This window comes from Myotis nattereri, assembly GCF_964212035.1.
Source record: "Myotis nattereri genome assembly, chromosome: 2".
NCBI classification, from domain to species: domain Eukaryota; kingdom Metazoa; phylum Chordata; class Mammalia; order Chiroptera; family Vespertilionidae; genus Myotis; species Myotis nattereri.
In genome coordinates, this window is record NC_138076.1 from 107,017,790 (window position 1) to 107,037,251 (window position 19,462).

At 42.9% G+C, this 19,462-nt stretch overlaps 1 protein-coding gene across 1 annotated transcript in view; it reads right to left on the reverse strand.

Annotated features, from left to right (window-relative positions):
• Positions 1-450: 450 nt before the first annotated feature.
• The window catches only part of CECR2 (CECR2 histone acetyl-lysine reader), a 221,925-nt gene continuing 202,913 nt past the window's right edge, over positions 451-19,462 (reverse strand). The window contains exons 9-17 of the mRNA XM_081083531.1: positions 9,738-9,867; positions 9,264-9,301; positions 9,091-9,182; positions 8,743-8,869; positions 7,190-7,578; positions 6,259-6,387; positions 5,231-6,071; positions 2,237-3,656; positions 451-1,067 (exon numbers count right to left, since the gene is read on the reverse strand). Coding sequence (XP_080939657.1) covers positions 935-1,067; positions 2,237-3,656; positions 5,231-6,071; positions 6,259-6,387; positions 7,190-7,578; positions 8,743-8,869; positions 9,091-9,182; positions 9,264-9,301; positions 9,738-9,867 — 3,299 coding nt within the window. The 3' untranslated portion in view covers positions 451-934. The remainder of the gene's footprint in view (positions 1,068-2,236; positions 3,657-5,230; positions 6,072-6,258; positions 6,388-7,189; positions 7,579-8,742; positions 8,870-9,090; positions 9,183-9,263; positions 9,302-9,737; positions 9,868-19,462) is intronic.

Sequence of the window (19,462 nt, forward strand, 5' to 3'; positions counted from 1 at the left end):
TCTAATCTGGCAAAATGGCTGGATTTTGTTTCCCCATCCATTTTACTTCCAGAGGCGGCTCGGAAGTGCTGGCCCTCCCACTCAAACCCTACCAGTATCTATAGACGTCGTGTACACCAGGAATGACAATGCTGCTGTGACTGACACCTACTTTGTGGAGGCCGAGGGAGAGACTTATTGAGAGAAGACTGCACGCAGAAGCTCTTAGCACAGTGCCAGGTACCGAAGCAGCACTCAAAAGTAGGTACTATTATTTTAAAACCTGATTGCCTACACCAGGGGTGGGCAAACTTTTTGACTCGAGGGCCACAATGGGTTCTTAAACTGGACTGGAGGGCTGGAACAAAAGCATGGATGGAGTGTTTGTGTGAATTAATATAAATTCAAAGTAAACATCATTACATAAAAGGGTACGGTCTTTTTTTTTTTTTTTTTTTTTTTAGTTTTATTCATTTCAAACGGGCTGGATCCGGCCCGCAGGCCGTAGTTTGCCCACGGCTGGCCTAGACCCTCAAAAATCAAATAGGTAGAAAGGATAAAATAGGCAAGGGATATATCAAAATACATGCCGGTGGCCAGTTTGGAAAAATAAAGTATAAATAATCTCCAAATAGCTGGTTACCTAAGTAAAGGAAAAAGGAACATGTGGCAAAAGTAGAGAAGCTACTTCCAGAGGCCTTCTCTTGATCTTTCCACTGCTGAGTCAACCTCGAGCACAGAGCCTGCAGCACTTTTTGGGAAAAGTGCCTGTATCAATAGGACACATTAAAATATATTTTTTTTCAGAACAGCAATGAAAGTCATAAAAAATGTGGGGTTAGAGGTGCCGACCCAATCCACGTATAACTTAAGTCAGCTCTCCACATCAGTGGATTCCCAATGCGGAATGGGACTATGTACTTCTCTCCTACCACCTGCAGGAATAAAGAAAGCTCTAATTTTTGGTGCCTCTTACCTGATCAAGAGAGAGTGTTGGGGGCTTATGTGGTGGCAGCTCTTCCTGCAATGTTGCTGGTGCTGGGGTCTTTGGGAAAGAGGACTGTGCCTGGACTGGATGCATCTGCATTCTATAGCCATGAGAGAGGAACAGTTAAGAATTGAAGGAAAAAAGATTCTTTAATCATGAAAATCTCGGGCAGCTACTGCCTTAATTATCCAGGTAATTAAACTGGAAATCATCAATACTGGGACAAAACTAGCATTATGTGCCTCTAGTCTAGGGTATGATGTAGTAAGTACATGACCACTTATTTAGTGTTTAACTGGACTGTAAACACAATCAAACAGTAAGAATTCAGAATTTGGGACACTACATGAGAACTGGCCACGGCTCTGAACACAAAAGAAAACAACACAATGATAGGGTGAATGCTGTAAGAGACTAAACAGACATTATAACCAAGTGTAAATACATAAACATTGATTAGATCTTGAATGTAAAAAAATCAAAACAAAGAAACATAGCTATAAAAGACATTTTGGGAACAATTGGAGCAATTAGGACTCTATGTTAGATACTATTAATATCCTTTTCCTTGGGTGTGATTAATAGTTTGATATTGTGGTCCAGGACAATGATCCTTATTTTTAGGATACACATGTGGAAGTATTTAGGGATAAAGGGTCATGATGTCTAAAATTTACTTTAGGATGGTTTAGGAAAAAAGGCAAAAAATAAAAAATAAAACAAACATATTTAGAGAGGTAGAAAACAAATATGACAAAACGTAAGTGCAGGAGAGGGTTTGGAGGTAAGGTTTCCTTAGGTTGGCGTTGGGGAGGAGACTGTAGGCTTTTAAGTTGGATAACATTTGTTTTATGATTAGGCCTCATAACTTTAACTGATAGGAGGATTAAAACCTGAATATGATGTCTTGTCGCCCTGCTGGGTTTGAGGGACCTATTTTGCCTTGGTCAGAGTATATGAACTCAGAAACAACGCTAAAGCCCTTGCCTACAGCTCACAAATGTGGCCATCATGTTTCCAGTATTAAAATGTAACTAAACAGTCACTTAAATGCCAATTCATTTTCATGAGGGGGAAAAAATGTCAAAGATAAAAATCAAACTTCATGGCTAATACATTTCCATTAAGTGTCCGTATCAACGATTCACATGCTCCTCTTGGTCCCAGAAGACCACTAAAGTTTATCTTTACTCCTAAGGCCATTTTTCTTTTAAAAACTATCATCTACTCCTTTTTTTCAGGGAAAAAATAAATCAAATGCAGTCTTACCCTGATGGTCTGTATGTTTCTTGAAAAGGTCCCCTTATTCCACTTCCAGTGTCTATTTGTTCCATCATTATAGTCTGAAAGTGGCCCAGGCCCTCTTCCTGACAGTGGTAGATGGGGCCCTCCTGAGAGAGGCCGTTGGGCTGGGCAGCCACTGGATGGTGAGGTGGGTGAGCAGCCACAGGGGAAGAATATGCCCTGGGCTGGAGATGACTGGCCGGCTGGTGAGGTGTATAGGAAGGCCTTGTTTGTAGCATCACACCCTGAGGTGGGAAAGCAGATGAACCAAACCCCATCCCTGAACTCAGAGGTGAAGGAGGAGTCCCATAAAGATACTCGCTGGCTGACAACGAACTCTGTTGCTTGGTAGCTGCATTATGGTTGTCCAGGTCTAAAAATTCTTTGGGACTCTCTGGCCTCTCCATAGATTCATCTGGCTTCTCTTCCTCTGGACCAGGATTCTGCCCATCAGTTGCACCGACCTTAGCAGCCACTGCATCCATGCAGGTTGGGGAAGTTAAGGCAGCATTTAGTGTCTCACAGCCTTGTAGATTAACCATGGCATTCTTATCTGAGAAGAGGGGTCTTGGAGGGGGAGGCTGGCTAGGTGGGAGCCCACTTGGGCTTCCTGGGGGATGAAGGTGTCTCTGCCAATCAGAAAAGCCCTGTGGACATGTGTAATAAGGAGTTCGCTGATAGTGATGGTAGGAAGGCTGAGGTGGTGGCTGGTAGGAATATCTCATTCCTTGGTGGGGGCGATAACGGGGAAAGACTCCAGAATGAGGGCTGTTAGAATGAAAGCCCCTCGGGGAAAAATGCTGAAGATGTGATACTGAAGGTTTACCTTCCATCACAGGGCCAAGACCTTGTAGGCCTGAACTGATGTGATAATGTGTAGCTGAATTTGGGTATTCCAGGCCAGGCATGTATAAGGGAGAAAACTGACTGACAGTGCTTTCCATCAAATTGGGGTCTGCATTGGGAGGTGTAGCTGGGTTCTGTCCTGAACACGAAATGGTTTCCTGCAATGTTTTACCTCTGGGGCAGAGTGGCTTTTCTGTACCACTACCACCAAGGCCCTTCCCTTCTGATCCACAAGTGGGTACTTCAACCACCACTCCATTTTCAGGCAGAGCTCCTCTATTTGCCAGAGTGGAGAGGTCCCTCATACATCCCTGGGCTCCTGGGCTGATGTAGCCACTCTCCGAGGGCCAGGTATTTTTGCCCTTTGTTGCCTGACAGTTGCTTTCAGATGCTGAGGAGTCATTTTTGAGCTCTGGGCCCTCTGTTTCCCTTTCTTGTGGCGAACTCTGCCTGGTACAGTTGGTCGGTAAGGGCGGTGTAGTGTGAGGTAGTTGTTTGAGGTATATCCCCTCTGAGGCACCAACGCTTGGTGGCTTCTCAAGCTCAGGTAAGGGATCTGCTGTAAGAAAATGGAGAACAAAAGAACAATTCAATAGCTGAAATGACAATACCAATGGAGGTAATAATGAAAAGAACATGATAAGCAGCCAGATAAGGGGAGTCAGGGTTGAGGTGGATGTGTGGTCATTTTATCCTCAGCTAGAAAATTTGAGAATCCCTGAAAGGAGTCACAATGTTGAGACCCTTGCACAGGAGGCAAGACCCCTTCGTAGACCAGGAGGCAAGATCTAGCAACTCTACAGCTACTCAAAAGGTTTGCCAAATAATGGAGATGTTCTTGCCTTCCTCTTCCTGTGTTGTCCCCGACAGATTAGTGGACCAGTGTGAGATGATTCATGGCTCATGGACTCCAACTAGATGCATGCGGAATACGGCAGGAGGGTATGGTTGTTACTAGAATTGTAGACCAGGCTGGGAAGCTCTAAAACTTGACACAATGAAAAGACCAGGGAATTGATGGCTCACAGGAGGCCAGTCCCCAACTTGGGCCTATTAGAGCATAAGCTCCACAGTGACTTTATTTTGTTCCCCACCATACCCCTCAGTATTTGCACAAAATGGGAATCAATATTTATTGAATGAATGAAAATACCTTATTAAAAAAAACACTTTAAAAAAATTGATTTTAAAGAGAGAGGAAGGGAGAGGCCGAGAGAGAAACATCAATGTGAGAGAGAAACATTGATCGTTTGCCTCCTCCACATACCCCGACTGGGTATCAAACCCCACAAGGCCTTTCGGTGAACGAGACATACTCAACCAGCTAAGCCACTCTGGCCAGGGGAAATCTCACTAGTCTTCATTCTCAGTAGACATTGGTATGTGTCCAGGGAATAAAAGGATAGAAATAATTAGACTTTAAGTAAAATATTGAAAACTTATTTCATAATGATAAACTTTTAGGACAAGAAATTTTAAAGGCAGTTTGATGTCATGATTAAAAATGCGGATGCAGCCCTAGCTTGTTTGACTCAGTGGATAGAGCGTCAGCCTGTGGACTGAAGGGTCCAGGGTTCGATTCTGATCAGGGCACATGCCCGGGTTGTGGGCTTGATCCCCAGTAGGGGCAGCCAATCAATGATTTTCTTTCATCATTGATGTTTCTATCTCTTCCTCTCCCTTCCTCTCTGAAATCAATAAAAATACATTAAACAACAACAACAAAAAACTGTGGATGCTGGATCCAGTCTGTCTGGGTTCGAGTCTCAGTTCCACCACTTACTAGGTAGATCAGAGCAAATCATCTACTATCTTTGTGTCTTGGATTTTCCATCTGTAAAAACAAGACTAATAATAGTAGCTATCTGGAAGGCTTGTTCTGAGAATGAAATGAGTTAATATATCTAAAAGCCTCAAAAAGAGTGCCTGGCACTCATCTGTGTAGTGATCACTATTGCCAGTAATCTTTTTGGATCTTTGGATCAAAAACAATACCACGATTGGCCCAACCATGAGTAGTTCAAGAAAAAGAGGCTGAAAATCAGTTTATATTTGGCTTGATATTGTGTAAAAGGATTATTCATGAATGAACCGCTTATAGGGCCAGAAGTCAGATAAAAGTGACTAAATTACCTCGGTCATTTTCAGGCTCTTCTATTTCACTGTTATCCTGTGTCCTCCCAGGGTTCCCCAAGGCAGGCTTGGGGGCTGACACACTAACTGATGCTGAGTGAGCTCCCTGTGGAAAAGGGCCAGGTAAATGTGGGGGAGCAGGCTGTCGGGGGTGGTAAGGCACACCGGGCAGGCAAACACGTGAGGAAAGCTGCTGCATGGCGATCATCTCTGGGCTGTCCATCATGGAGTCCCCTCCTTGCACCCCTCTCAGAACCTGGGAGGGTGCTCCAAACAGGGGACTGGGTGCTAGAGGTGGCTGTAACCGATGCCCACCGGATTTACAGTGCGGTCGCATGTACCCTGAAGAAGGAATGCCATGAGGTAGAAAGCTTGATTGTTCAGTCCACTGGTTTGGAGGAAGAAGTGGTCTCATCACTCGGGAATCCATCATGTGACCAAGAGTGTGAGGCAGGTGGGATGGTCCTGGCCCCATGAGGGGCTTTTCATCTGGCCCTAAGGGTCTTGGGTTTGCAGTACTGTGGTTCCCATTCCAGACAGCAGGGTGTACTCGATTCAGGTATTTGTATGATCGGTACATGTGGCTGGGAGGAATTTCTGAGCTTTCAGGAAAGTCTGGGGGTCGGGCTGGAATCCCTCCAGGCCTGGGAGGAATAAATCCTGGCTGGAATTGAGTTGGGGAATACATATTTCTATCCTGACTGGGGCCACTCATCTGCCCAAGAGGCAAGGAACCAGGATGTGATCCCATGTTAGAAAGGTGCCTCAACCCCCCACACATTTGCTTCTCTTCGGGCATGCCCAGCCTGGGTCCTCGATGCTTGTTAATTCCAACTGGAGGCTGGCAACAAGAAAAGAGAAGATAGCGGCATTCACCAGACCCATAGAATCAGGTATCCCTTGTAATGTGCTTCATCTATAGACTCTATAGAATAGGAGATGATAATAAATTTAACCTGGTTAGACACTGCATTTCTACAAGTTACCTTGCAGACTCTATACCTCCAGGTCATGAGCAGGTTGCTTACCTGCAAGGCAAAAGGTGGATGCTGCTGCGCAGGCTCCCCAGGGTGTGGTTCTGGGACTCTCGAGGAGACATATACATTAGCAGGATCTGACCCTCGAAGATGGCCAAATGTTCCAGGTACTGCTGGCCTCTGGAGGGTATTGAGTAAAGGCAAGGAGTGGGGGTGGGGAAAGAAAGCATAAACATTAGAAAGAAAATAAGGACTTTCCTGAAGATGAACATAATAGACCCAGCACAGAATACCAAGGAAGGGAAGAATTGTGGCACATGGGCTCACCCAGAGCAGGACTAGCTCCAGAGCCCATAGCACTTTCCCTCTCTAGGAGAGACAAACTTGTGTTTATCTTTTTCATTATTGCCCCCTCACTGCCAACAGCCTTTTTAGCTAATATCCCCCCGAAATTGTTCCCCATAATGAAATTTTAATGTCAAAGATAGGCTGTATACCCTATGTATTGTATTTTGTGCTGTGCTTTTTTTTTTTTTTTTTTTTTTTTTTTTAGTAAATCCTCACCTGAGGATATATTTGTTGATTTCAGAGAAGGAGAGGGACGGGGAGAAACATTGATTGGTTGCCTCCTGTATATACCCTAAGGATCAAACTCACAACCTACCAGGTATGTGCCCTGACTGGGGATTGAACCCAAGACCTTTATTTGGTGTACAGGGCTGGGGCTGTACCTCTGTGCTTTATACATAATAAGACTTGAGATATTTTTACTCAATTTTCCCCCCATGTTGATATAATGTGTGGTTCAAATGATTAAGAGACAGAATTTAAAACAAAGGAAGAATAAAGGAAGGACAGATGAGGGGAGAAAAAGCATCCATATACAGCAAAATTATCACGGAAGAGGAGCCAATTGAAAAGGCTTTACTTTCCTCTGAATTCACCAACTAGGAGAAACCTCAGCAGAATTTCTATTTCTTACCAGCTGGTTTAAAAGGGGTGCCTGGTTGGGCATCCCACCATAATGCAGGGGACGAGGAAGGCCTTGGTTACTTGGTATGCCCACCTCCTGAGGGAGCTGTGTAGAGCTGCCGCTCTGACCAGCCTCAGAGGAGGGAGCTCTGTGTGCAGGTGGCAATGATTTTCCTCCATTCTCCACAGGCTGCTGTTTCCTGCTGGGCCCTTCAGAGTCCCTGGAGCGGGTGCAAATGTGGCTTCCACCACTTCGCCCAGCCCGACTCCGTCTCTTCTCCCGCTTTTCATCCTCTCTGATCCAAAATTCTTCATCTGTGTCTCCATCTTCGCCGGGAAAATGCTTCATCATTGCCCGATGGAAACACCTCTCTAAATTATCCGACATCTTGGTATACTCTACAGGAAGACACAAGAATTGCCCTCCAGCTACAGTTTTTATAGGAAACAAAGACAACTGTCCTACGATAAACAAAAGATGCTACTGGGGCAAACTGAGTTTCTGTCCTACGAGGTTCTAGGCTGCATGGCTGAAAGTGACTCTAGAACCATTACACTAAGCCAGTAAAAATATTAAATGCAATCACTGAATCTGTTTAGGTTTTAAACTAAGGCACTCCAAGCCACTGCACAAATTACTCCAAGTTCCCATACCTAACTCATATATACCCATAGACAGCTAATCAAGTATGCTTCTCAAGATGATTTAAGAATCAGCTCTTGCCCTGACCGGTTTGGCTCAGTGGATAGAGCGTCAGCCTGCGGACTAGAGGGTCCCGGGTTCGATTCCGGTTGAGGGCATGTACCTTGGTTGCGGGCACATCCCCAATGCGGGGTGTGCAGGAGGCGGCTGATCGATGTTTCTCTCTCATCGATGTTTCTAACTATCCCTCTCCCTTCTTCTCTGTAGAAAATCAATAAAATATATTTAAAAAAATTTTTTTTTAAAAAAAATCAGCTCTATCTAGGTAGAGCTATCATCAGTGGTACACTGTGTTAAGGAGGCACAGTACAAACTGGACCTAAACTGGCCTGTAGAAGAATGAGAAATAACCTAAGCCTAGTTGCCACCAGCTACACTCTCCTATTGTGTGAGATAGGAGAGAATTCCTGACACATATTGTTTAAGTGGTTAGAATGGCCAATCCCAAGGCTTTTAATACACATTCTTTTAATAGTCCTAAGGAAAGGTCTAAATCACCAGTGTGTGTGTGTGTGTGTGTGTGTGTGTGTGTGTGTGTGTGTAGATGAGGTTTATTCTCTCTCTTTTTCTAAAATATATTTTTATTGATTTCAGAGAGGAAAGGAGAGATAGAAATATCAATGATGAGAGAAAATCATTGATCGGTTGACTCCCGCACACCCCCTGCTGGGGATTGAGCCTGCAACCCAGGAATGTGCCCTTGACTGGAATTGAACCTGGGACCCTTCAGTCCGCAGGCTGACGCTCTATCCACTGAGCCAAACCAGGTAGGGCCAGATGTATATTTCTAAAAGGCATTTTATTCTTGGTTACAATAGTTCAGCTAATGTGCATCCAGAGCAAACCCCTGCCCCACTTACCACTACTTTCCCCATTATATTTTCGACAATTCCTGAACATTGTCTTCATGTCATTTACAAATTCCTCCTTGGTACAGTATAAACCTCCATTTAGTTTCTTCTCCATGCTTGAAATATCCATTGGTACCTAAAACAGGACACATTTAATTACAATATGCTGGAGAAAACATCTCATAACCCATATGAGGCAAAGGAATCATGCTGTTCTGAGTTGCTCAACAGCCTGGTATACAATCAGCAACCTGGACCCTCAAGGAACAATAAATAAACTCAAGCAAAACACAACAACAAAGAGCAAGAGCAAAACAAACATCACGATAGGTGTAACTGTATAGTAGGTTTAGCTACCTTAATAATCTGATAATAGTTTGGGGCATAAGATTCATCCACAGGTTCTAAAAAGGGCCAGGAATCCTTGTGAGCCTTTACCACATCTAGAACTGAGAGCCAAAGAAGAGAGCTTAATACACTCACATAGGAGTACTTTTATAAAAAACACAATAGTTAAGAATGGAACTGACCTTTATACATAGCAGTGAAATCATCATCCAACTCAAAGCTGTAAATCATAAATAAAAAATTAATAGTAACTTTGATCTCTCTTTAACTCTCTTAATTCAAACACAGACATAGTTGGTTGCACCAAGTTTTGGAATAGATCCAATAATTTTTATTAATGATAAGTTTATAACAGTGGTAACACTCCAGAAAATAATTATGAAGATGAGGGTTAGCATAGATGACACAAAACTTTATTATCATTATGTTAGTTATTTAATAGCACATTATTTCCCAGGTCTTATTTTACTCTAATCAATATTTATGATATAAAGAATAACCCAAAAAGCATAAAATAGAATGAGAAGCTCATGAAGATGGAATATTACCTAACACAGAGTCTTGTTTTAAGGATTAAATAAGAGAGTACTTAGCACAATGCCCAAGTGCTTAATAAATGTTACAGGTTGCTACTGTTAGTACCATTAAATACTCACAGGTCTTTAGTCTTTTTTTCTTCCCTCATGGGGGAATTAGGGTCCAGGTGGGAAAGCTCTGGGGGGAGCTCCTTGCCTTGAGCCAGCAGCCATGCCCTTTCTTCCCTGAGCTTTCTCCTCTTAGCTCGGTCTACAATGGACACAAAGCATCATGGTACAAGTGAGTTAAGTAAGTACTCTCTACTTAAGATGTTGACTAACTATACTTATCATTGTGAGAGAAGGAAGAAATAAAGATCACAAAGTAGTATCATGAAGTCACCTGTGCTTCCTTTGCCAGTTTCTTTTTGGTAATTAGGATGATTCTATACATGGAATACTTTATGAATAATAAAAACAAGTGAGACTGTTTCATCTTAGTCATACTGAGTTCAAGTTGAGTGATGAGGGTGGTAAGGCAAGCACTTGAATGTGGAAAGGGAAAAGAGCAAGGCTGAAGAATAATGAAATTAGAAGAAAAAGAAAAAAAATAGAAGACCAAATGAGGGATTATCCTTGTCACTACCAGAGGTCTTTTCTTTTTCTCTCTAAAAAGCAACACACAGTGCTGGCTTGGTGTGGCTCAGTTGGTTGAGCGCTGTCCCATGCACTGAGAGGTTGCCAGTTCAATTCCCAGTCAGGGCACATGCCCAGTAGGAGGTGTATATGAGGCAGCCAATTGATGGTTCTCTCTCATTGATGTTTCTCTCCCCTGTCCCTTTCTCTTTTTAAAAATCTATAAAAACATATTAAAAAACAAAAAAATAACATATATTTTCAGGGCCAGACCCTCAAATCAAACACATACAGGATTTTATATGCATCTACAAGTTCTCAAGGTTTACAAAGGCATCCATGCACATCCATTGTCTTTGCTCTTCAACCAATCCCCACACTGGCAGCTGACCTCTACCAAGTCTGGCTGGGAACATGGAAAAAATGCCAGCTAGAAATGGCATAGAACTGGAAGGCAGGTATGATTTTTTTTTTTTTTTGGCTCATAGCCATGTCCATGGGGCACTCGATGCCAGTAGGGAATCGGAAGGTCACGAGAAAGAGAAAAGCAAAGGGATGAAGGACAATTTCAGACACAAAAACGGGAGGGAGAAGCCAGGATAGATCTTGTTTTCTTCCCTAAGGGATAGGCCCCATGTCTTCCATTGCTATCAATGTGACATGATTCTGCAAACAGTGTTTTCCTTATTAAGTTCCGTTTGACTTGTGTTTCTGTTCCTACATTACTTTTATTTATAAACTTAGAGTATTTGCTTTTATTAATCAATGGCATTTTGCTGTCAACTTTAAAAATTGTTTTGGTTTGTTTTTAAAAAGAGAATGGCTTCAAGCTTAAAGAAAAACATAACTACACTAATGAATTACCCATGCATCTACCAAACTGTCAAAGCTTAACATTTCCACCTTAACTTTAATAAAGTATTTCTCAACTTAATAATCCTTTTCTAGTTGACTGCAATTTTTTTTTTTTTTTTGCAATTTATAACAATAGTAGAGGCCCAGTGCATGAAATTTGTGCACTCGGGGTGTGTGTGTGTGTGTGTGTGTGTGTGTGTGTGTCCCCCTCAGCCCAGACTGCAAGAGGGCGCAGGCCAGCCCGAAGGACCCTGTAGGTGCATGATCAGGGTAGGGGAGGGACATGGGAGGTTGGCCAGCTGGGGAGGGACCGTGGGAGGGCTCAAGGGTATGTCTGACCTGTCTTGCTCAGTCCCAATAGGCCCGACCCCAGCAGCAAGCTAACCTACTGGTCTGAGCGTCTTACCCCTATTGGTCAGTGCACGTCATAGTGAGTGGTTGAGCAGCCTTAGCATATCATTAGCATATTATGCTTTGATTGGCTGAATGGATAACTGGACACTTAGCATATTAGGTTTTTATTATATAGGACTAGAGGCCCAATGCTTGAAATTCGTGCAAGGGGCTTGGCCCCCACTGCCATGGCCTCTGCCGCTGCGGCAGCTGCTTCTGCCTCGCCCCCTTAGCTTTGTCCGGAAAGACATTCGGTCTAATTAGCATATTACACTATTATTATTATAGGTTATAATGATGACCATTCTTTTAAAAAGCCCTCTTATGCATATGCATGAAAGCCCTCTATGATACAAATCCAGAAGTGCAATTGCCAGATAGAGAAGTAAAGTGGGGCCTTGACTTACAAGTGTCCTGACTAACGAGTTTTTTGAGATACGAGCTGTCTCTCGGCCGATTTTTTGCTTTGAGTTGCGAGCTAAAATTCGGGTTACGAGCCAGCTTCAGATACCCCACCGCTAGTTGGCGCAGCGAACGTCACAGTGAACGCCACAACATCAGCCCAGCATCACGTGTCTCACTCGTTCACTTTAAGATTTGACATACGAGTAATTTGAGTTACGAGCTCCATCACGGAACGAATTAAACTCCTAAGTCAAGGCCCCACTGTATAGAGGTTAACTTTATTAGGCATTGTCGAAGTGCTATAGCTATTAAGGGTTATAACTATTTTTTTAATAGTGATTTTAGTTACCTCACCCTCAGTAGGTATGATAAAAGTTAGCATTTTGCCAAACTAATGAGTATGACATGGAATTTTGATGGTTTCATTTTTTTTTTTTTTTTGGTGAATCCTCACTGAGGATATTTTTCCATTGATTTTTAGAAAGTGGAAGAGATGGGTAGAGACAGAGAGAAAAATAGCGAAGTGAGAGAGACGTCGATTGGCCACCTCTTGCACTGGGATTGAGCCTGTAACCGAGATCCATGCCCTTGACCAGAATCGAACCTGGGACCCTACAGTCTGTAGGCTGTCATTCTATCAACTGATGTTCACAGCAAATCTTTGCTTTTTTCCAAACTGGCTAGGGCTCATTTTCATTTTTCTGATTCAAATGATAATGAACAAATTTTCAGTTTATTGGCCACTAAGCAACCCTCTCCTGTGAATTTCCTGCTTGCATACTTTGACCTTTTTTCCCTGTGGGTTTTGGCATTTTTTAAAAACATATTTTTATTGATTTCAGAGAGGAAGGGAGAGGGAGAGAGATAGAAACATCAATGATGAGAGAGAATCACTGATCGGCTGCCTCTTGCAAGCCCCTCACTGGGGATCGAGCCCACAACCCGGGCACATGCCCTTGACCAGAATTAAACTCTGGATCCTTCAGTTCACATGCTGATGTTCTATCCACTGAGCCAAACTGGCTAGGGTGGATTTTGGAATCCTTACTGATTTGTGTAAGTGCTTTAAATAATCTTTTTGATTATGTATGAAAGTTATCTTTTTCTACTCCATGGTTTGTCTTTTCACTTTGCTTATGGTATTTCTGCCATATGTAAGTTTTATACAATTAATATATCAATCTCTATCCCCCTATAGTTGAACTCTTTGTACTTAAAAAGTCTTTTTAATCTCAACATCTTGAAAATATTTGCCTACGTTTTCTTCAAAAACGTTTTAGCCTTTAGTCTATCTTGAACTTATTCTTGTATAAGTGAGATATATCATCTCCCCACCTGTCCCCTACCAATAAGCAACTGTACTGGTGCCATTTATCAAAGATTTCACATGTTCCCTCCAGGCCTATCTTGGGCATTCTATTTCACTGCTCTTATCATCCATCTCTATACAATACCATGATATCACTCACTGTCACTTTTGCTATTTGGTAGAATGAGTGTTCCTACCATATTGTTTTTGGAAATTATCTCAGCTATCCTTGGCCCTCTGCTCTTCTGTATGAATTTTAAGACTATAATATGATTTATTTATTACCAAATATTGAGCAAGGGTCAAAATTTCCCACATGTTCAATAATTTTTTAAGAAGTTGGTTTGTTTGAATCAAATCCCAAAGGTCCTTATACTGCATGTGGTTGATATGTCTCTTAAATCTAGCTGCATTTCTAAGTGTCCACTCCAATTTATTTGTTGGAGAAACTTGGTCATTTTGTCCTTGTAGAATTTCCCACATTATGGATTTAGCTGGTGGCATCCTTGTTGTGGCGTCATGTGTTCCTCTAACCCTTATAAAACAATACAATGTGAAACAGAAGCAATGATAGAGGAAATCTTTGCTTTTTTCCTGACTTTATAACAACACCTAGATTTTAGGTTTCTAATCTCCAGAACTCAGAGTACATAAATTTCTGCTGTTAAAAATCACCTAGTTATGATCATTTGTTATTCTAGCCCTAGGAAACTTAATACAGCATCCAATTCCATTTTCTTCTGAATCCTATTGTTGCTTCTGTAAAGTCTGCGATCACTGTTATAGTACATACTCTAGGAATGTCTTTCCTAAATCTCTCTGTGGCCATGTCCTATAATTCAGTTATTTATATCCAGTTTACTTGCTTTCTAAATCTGAGGATTTGTTTTTCATGTAATCAAGAAAATCCTCAACCATTATATCTGATTAATTTCTCTGCCTCATTTCCTTGATTCTTTCATTTTAGAACTTACATGAGACACATATTGGATCTTTCATGCTATATACCACCTGAATCTGTTATTTCTGTCAGCCCCGAATCCATCATTTCTCCATTCTCTGCTGGCTTTATATATTTTGTGAGGAGGGGGGTATTAGAGGAAGAGTGGGAGGCAGGATGAGGGAGAAGGGATTTATGTCTTCTTGTTTGCTTGCTCTTGCTGTTCAACACCATGCCTGCAAAAGCATTATCTTTTTTTTTTAAACGTATTTTTATTGATTTCAGAGAGGAAGGAAGAGGGAGAGAGATAGAAACATCAGTGATGAGAGAGAATCATTGATTGGCTGCCTCCTTCACGCTCCACATTGGGGATAGAGCCCGCAACCGGGCATGTGCCCTTGACTGGAATTAAACCCGGGACCTTTCAGTCCACAGGCCGACGCTCTATTCACTGAGCCAAACCAGCTAGGGCAGCATTATCTTTTTTAAAAAAATACCTTTTTATTGATTCTAGAGAGGAAGGAAGAGGGAGAAACATTGATCAGCTGCCTCCTGCAGGCTCCTTACTGGGGATTGAGCCCATAACCTGGACATGTGCCCTGGCCCGAAATCGAACTGGCAACCTCTCAGTGGGATGACACTCAACTGAGCGACACCAGCCAGGGCCAATAGCAGTATCTTTATTTAGGGAGATACAATTGGCCCTGATAACCAGGCTCTTTGGTTAGTCCCAGAATCAGCTTGCTGCCTGCTTTCAGACGTACCAGCAGCACCCATCTTCTGATGTCTGAGGGCCAACTTTGCAGAACCCTCCTCAACTTCTAGGTTCTCATAATCTGAAACTCTTCCCTTTATTTTCATTGCTTTAGGGGTGCCAACTCATGGTTTCTTTTGCTGTGCAGAGCTTTTATTTTGATGTAGTCCCATTTATTATCTCCTTAGTTTCCATAGCCATCAGACAAAAAGAAATAAAAGGCATCCAAATTGGAAAAGAAGTAAAACTGTCACTATTGGCAGATGACATGATATTGTACATAGAAAACCCTAAAGACTCCATAAAAAAACTACTAGATGCCCTCCCTGGTTTGGCTTACTGGATGGAGCGTCAGCCCGCAGACTAAAGGGTCCCAGGTTCAATTACAGCCAAAGGCACATGCCAGGGTTGCGGGCTCGATCCCCCAGTGGGGGGCTTGCAGGAGGCAGCCAGTCAAGGATTCTATCTCAGCATTGATGTTTCTATCTCTCTATCCCTTCCTTTCTGAAATCAATAAAAATATATTTAAAAAACAACAAAAAACCTACTAGATTTAATAAATGAATTCGGCAATGTAGCAGGATATAAAATTAACACCCGGACATCTACGGCTCTTTTATATACCAATGAGAGGCCAGGTGCACGAATTTGTGCACCAGTGGGATCCCTTGGCCTGGCCTTCGGGATCAGGCTGAAAGCGGCTCTCCAACATCTCCTGAGGGGCCCTGGATTGGGAGAGGGCACAGGCCAGGTCGAAGGACCCCACTGGTGCATGATTGGGACGGGGGAGGGATGCGGGTGGTTGACCAGCCAGGGAGGGACCACAGGGGGGCTCCAGGGCATGTCCGGCACATCTCGCTCAGGCCTGATCAGCTGGACCCCAGCAGCAAGCTAACCTACGGGTTGAAGAGTCTGCCCCCTGGTAGTCAGTGCACATCATAGAGAGCGGCTGAGTGACCTTAGCATTTCATTAACATACTAGAGGCCCAGTGCACAAAATTTGTGCACGGAGGGGAGGGGTTCCCTCAGCCCAGCCTGCACCCACTCCAATCAAGGACCCTTTGGGGGATGTTCGACCAGTGGTCGAACACCCCTCTCACAATCTGGGTCCGCTGGCTCCTAACCACTCATCTGCCTGCCTGCCTGATCGCCCCTAACTGCCCTCCCCTGCCGGTCTGATCTCACCCCCAACTGCCCTCTCCTGCCAGCCTGACCTCGCCGCTAACTGCTCTCCCCTGCTGGCCTAATTGCCCCTAACTGCCTTTGCCTGCCTGATCTCACCCTCAACTGCCCTCCCCTGAAGGTCTGATCTCTCCCCCAACTGCCTTCCTCTGCCAGACAATTTGGTTCTGATTGGTCAGTTTCTATGCCAGTCAGCATCAAAAGCTCCGCCTCCTAGGGAGCCATTGGCTTCTCACAGTTGACCCAGATTTGGTTCTGATTGGTCAGTTTCTATGCCAGTCAGTGTCTCTGGGCCTATCAATGGGGCCTGATCAGAAAGGTGGGGCTGATCAGCAGCCCCGGTGGAGGCCTGGAGAGAAATGGAGGCATGGCTGTTGGCCAGGCGGGGAGTGAAAGAGAGGCAAGTTCTGATCAACAGTGCCACAGAGGCTATGGATCGACCCTGCCTCTCTCCGGGCCTGATCCACAGCCCCCTAAGCAGTCAGTGCTGGGTCAGGGTGCCCGCAGTCAGTGCTGGGTTGCCGTGCAACCCCAACACTGACTTCTGGTCTGGTCGAGCCTTCGGTCGTAATGACCTTGCTCTTTATTATGTAGATTATGCTTTGACTGGTTTAACCAACAACCAGATGACCAGACACTTAGCACATTAGGCTTTTATTATATAGGAGGATAATGAACTCAGAGAAAGAGAAACAACAAAAACAATTCCACTTACCATTGCACCAATAAAATTAAGATACCTAGGAATAAACTTAACTAGGGATGTAAAAGATCTGTACTCAGAAAACTACAGGAAATTGAAATAAGAGATAGAGGAAGACAAACCAATGGAAGAATATACCATGTTCATGGACTGGTAGACTCAACATCATTAAAATGTCCATACTACCCAAAGCAATTTATCGATTCAATGCAACCCCCATTAAAATACCAACAGCATATTTCACAGACCTAGAACAAATTCACCAAAAATTTATATGGAATAAAACAAGACCCTGAATAGCCCTAGCTGGTTTGGCTCAGTGGATAGAGTGTTGGACTGCAGACTGAAGGGTCCCAGGTTCAATTCCGGTCAAGGGCACATGCCCGGGTTGCGGGCTCAATCCCCAGTTGGGAGTGTGCAGGAGGCAACCAATCAATGATTCTCATCATTGATATTTCTCTCTCTCTCTCCCTCTCTGAAATCAATACAATTAAAAAAAAAAAAAAAAGACCCTGAATAGCCGCAGCAATATTGAGAGAAAGAAGAACAATGTTGGAGGAAACACAAAATCAAGCTACATTACAAAGCCACTGTTCTCAAAACTGCCTGGTACTGGCACAAGAACAGACATACAGATCAATGGAACAGAACAGAGAACCCAGAAATTAATTCAAGCCATTTTGCTCAGTTAATATTTGACAAAGGAGGCTAGAGCATACAACGGACTCAAGACAGTCTCTTCAGTAAATGGTGTTGGGAAAATTTGACAGATACATGTAAAATAATGAAACTAGACCGCCAACTTACACTATACACAAAAATAAACTGAAAATGGATAAAGGTCTTAAACGTAAGACAGGACACCATAAAAATCTTAGAAGAATCCACAGGCAGCAAAATATCAGACACGTTATAGCAATATCTTTACTGATAAAGCTCCTAGGGCAGTGATGGCAAACCTATGACACGTGTACTCATTTTTTTGGTTGATTTTTCTTTGTTAAATAGCATTTAAATATATAAAATATCAAAAATATAAATCTTTGTTTTACTATGGTTGCAAATATCAACAAAATTCTATATGTGACACGGCACCAGAGTTAAGTTAGGGTTTTTCAATATGCTGACACGTCGAGCTCAAAAGGCTCGCCATCACTGTCCTAGGGCAATGGAAACTAAGGAGAAACTTTCCATTGCCTTTTAAAAAAAGTAGAAGGGAGGCGGGAGGAGAGAGAGAAATATTGATGTGAGACACATTAATTGGTTTCCTTCTTCACATGTTCTCATGGGGCCGGGGAATGAACCTGAAACCCAGGTAAGTGCCTTTGACCAGGAACTGAACCCACACCCCATAGATTCAGAGGGCGGTCACTCTAACCACTGAGCTACACCAGCCAAGGCTGAATTTCCATTCTTTATAAGGCTAAATAACAATCCATTTTAAGTATAAACCACATTTTGTTAGGTGAACACAATAACCACTACACTTAAGGTGATTATGCCACATTTTGTTTATCTATTCATCCATTAATAGACATTTGGGTTGTTTGCATTTGGGTTGCTTCTTTCTTTTTTTTTTTTTTTTAAATATATTTTATTGATTTTTTACAGAGAGGAAGGGAGAGGGATAGAGAGTTAGAAACATCGATGGGAGAGAAACATCTATCAGCGGCCTCTTGCACACCTCCTACTGGGGACGTGCCCGCAACCAAGGTACACGCCCTTGGCCGGAATCGAACCTGGGACTTTTCAGTCCGCAGGCCGACGCTCTATCCACTGAGCCAAACCCGTTAGGGCTGGGTTGCTTCTTTCTACCTTTTAATCCACTTCCCTCCTTTCAAATTTACTTAAGCAAATGAAAGCTTTGAGCCCTCCCCTTTGAAATATGTGCTTATGTGTCACATCACGTTAGTTTTGCCAGCAATTTCAGGAGAGCCCTATACTAGTAACTGACTTATAACACTGCACGAAAGCATACAACACAACCAAACTAGTTGGTAAGTTGTTTGTTCCCTTTATAAACAGAACTTAAACATAAATGTGAAATATGTTCTGACTCATCCTATCAGTAAATAATCTACTATTTCCCTTTTTAAAAACTTAGCTGCCAAGAAACCAGAAAAAGTTTATTGTTGTAACTATCTTATACAGTGGGGCCTTGACTTATGAGTGTCCCGACTAACGAGTTTTTTGAGATACCAGCTGACTCTCAGCCGATTTTTTGCATTGAGTTGACAGAGTAATTTGAGTTAATGAGCTCTTTAACGAGCTCCTTAACAAGCTCGGTCTCAGAACGAATTAAACTCGTAAGTCAAGGCCCCACTGTACCTTGTAAAAATGCTCTCCACATTTCCTCCATAACTATCATATGTGATTTTGATGTGTGCTAGGGATTTTTTCAGTTAATCCTTCTTACAAGGTCTACACAGCCCCACATTATAAGACTCCTACATGAACACATTTCCTGCCAATCTTCTCTTTTCCCTCTCCCTACAATGCTCTTGCCTATCAGATATTCATATAGCACCTATACTCATTTCCTTATATGTTCTTTCAGTATTACAGATGTTTATGTTTTTTTCTTCCCCATTGTTCCCCCTACACCCCATATCTGCTCCTCCCAGGCCATCAACATTCCATTGTTTGTGTCCATGGGCTATGCATATCCTATATTATAAAAAGCTAATAC